General features: G+C 40.9%; 1 protein-coding gene across 1 annotated transcript in view; it reads left to right on the forward strand.

Annotated features, from left to right (window-relative positions):
* The window catches only part of rs1b (retinoschisin 1b), a 12740-nt gene that overhangs the window by 5206 nt on the left and 5034 nt on the right, over window positions 1–2500 (forward strand). Inside the window, exon 4 of the mRNA XM_079588449.1 lies at window positions 1836–1977. Coding sequence (XP_079444575.1) covers window positions 1836–1977 — 142 coding nt within the window. The remainder of the gene's footprint in view (window positions 1–1835; window positions 1978–2500) is intronic.

The raw sequence follows: 2500 nt of genomic DNA on the forward strand, positions 1-2500 counted from the left end.
TTAGAGCGATTACATGAGTAACGATCATCCATGATGCATCAGCTAAAACTGAGCCGCCCTCTGACCTCGGTCTGGCAGAGTAGCGAACATTACAATCATTATATTAAAAGACAAGGAACAAGAGGACGTCTGCAGGAGACGACGAGAGACGAGCTGACCATCAGAGCGAGAAAGCAGTGGCTTTGAGAGAGAGTATGAGTGGATAATCTCATGACTAATGAATGTGATTTCCAGATTACCGGGCTTGAAATAGTCCTGCACCCTCACAAACTGCTGGAGATCCACTCGTGCCAACCAAACGGGACTCCTGATCTTCATTCAGGCTGGAGAACACTCAACTAGATGAGTGAACTTTGATGTTGGATTGATAAAGTCAGGTCTATAAAGTTTAAAACAACTTTGAACAGCATGAAGTTTGAAGGTTTTACTCTGAGAAAGCAACAACAAAAAAATCACTAGCATGTTTTAGCAAATTTGTTAGCATGATTTAACATGTCGCTAACATGTTTTAGCATGTTGTTAGCATGTTGCTAGCATGATAAGCATGTGTTTATCATAATTAGCATGTTGCTAGCACGATTTAACAGATTGTTAGCATGTTGCTAGCATGATTTAACACTTTGCTAGTGTAACCCCTCCACCCGGATCCTTCTCACCCCGCTCTGAACGGGTCTCGAACCACAGCAACTACTAGCTGGCCTCTGTTACACTAGCATGTTTTAACATGTTAGCATTATTTACCACATTATTAGCAAGTTTTAACATGACTTAACACTTTCATAGCATGTTACTAGCATGATTAACACGTTGCTGGCATGAATTAGCATTTTGCTAGCCTGATTTAACACATTGATAGCCTGATTTAACACATTGATAGCCTGATTTAACACATTGATAGCCTGATTTAACACATTTCTAGCCTGATTTAACACATTGATAGCATGATTTAACACTTTGCTAGCATAAATTAGCATTTTGCTTGCATGACTTTTCATTGATTTGATTGTCCGTTTAACAAAAATTGTTAGTCGGATCAGTTCGAAAAAATATAGCACCTCGAGTCAGAGCAGTCTGAAGGTCTGAGCCGAGTCTGGTGGTTGTAGCTTAAAAACTCTAGGAGGAGATACTGTTTAAATTTGGGCCCAGAAGAAGAAGAAAACGCTTAAATAGTAGATTAGCATATTGGATTTGTCAAGACAACATAATATGACATGCAAATCATGCATTTGTGTTCATTTTTGTTTGTATTCTGGTTAGAAAATACTCTATATGACTATAATGGAGTGCTGGAGAGATTGTTGTATTGTTGTGATTATTGTATTGTGAGTATTGTTGGCCAAAACCCGGAAACATTTGAGCACATCGTCCTGAAGTCAATGGGGTTTTGAACGGGTAAACTCATCTACTCACTAGTCGCTTTCACAGCCTTATTGTGTTCATAGTCAAACTTTTCTAACTCAAACTTTCAAGGAAAATGTTTCTAAATAAAGACTGAGATATTTGTTAGAAGATGTTGAAGTCTAGCGACTTTAGTGTACAGGTAGTTTGTTTATAGCCAACGATCAGCCTTTTACTTCTGCCGATTGTGTTTAGACTTCAAAAAGGTCGTTGTGAAGATAGTCATGATGAACAAAATGTGCAAGTATCATAAACTTTTTTCATAAACCATTGAAAAATCCCATCGGGTTAATGTCGAGGGGTCGAAACCCAAACCTCAGTTTGACTTCCAGGAACCGGTGGATGTTGCTTGTGTCATATAAATCACATGATGTTCTCGAGATGTCTGGCACATTTTGAGGATGACCTGACGGTTTCCACGCTCCTCTTTTCCTCAGAGTGTCCCTACCACAAACCTCTGGGATTCGAGGCCGGATCGGTGAAGGCGGATCAGCTCACCTGCTCAAACCAGGACCAGTACATCGGCTGGTTCTCCTCCTGGACCCCGAATAAAGCCCGACTCAACAGTCAGGGGTTTGGGTGAGTGTCTCAGAAAAACCTGCCCGCGTGAAAAAGAAGTGCGCGTAACTCGCTTGCACTTTATTTTCCAGTACGTGCACTTACAGTACCTCAGAAAGCACTGTTAATATAAGGTAACTACATGGGTTACGGTTAGGATACTCCGGCAATAACAGAACAGGCCAATCTCACTCATCCAAAACCTCAGGAATAACCAGCAGCGACTGCAGCCTTAATCTCAGGGAGAGTTTCACTTTGTTCAGTTTCTGAACGGTTAGTGGAGACATGTATGTACAGTAGATGTTGTGGAGTTACATTGATTCATCTCATCGACTTGCATGAACCGTCATGTTTACCTTATACACAAGTGTACACAGTTCCCTGAGGTCTTCATAAGCAGCTGATACAGTTTGTGCTCGTCTGTGCAGCGACGACAGAACAGTTTCATGCTTTACTCGAACTTTTGCCATTGCGTTAGAACTGGTCACTGTTGAAAACCAAATGGCTGTGGGTGTAAACGTGCAGATTAATATTATAATAAGAT

This window comes from Phoxinus phoxinus, assembly GCF_949152265.1.
Source record: "Phoxinus phoxinus genome assembly, chromosome: 18".
Lineage (NCBI taxonomy): Eukaryota > Metazoa > Chordata > Actinopteri > Cypriniformes > Leuciscidae > Phoxinus > Phoxinus phoxinus.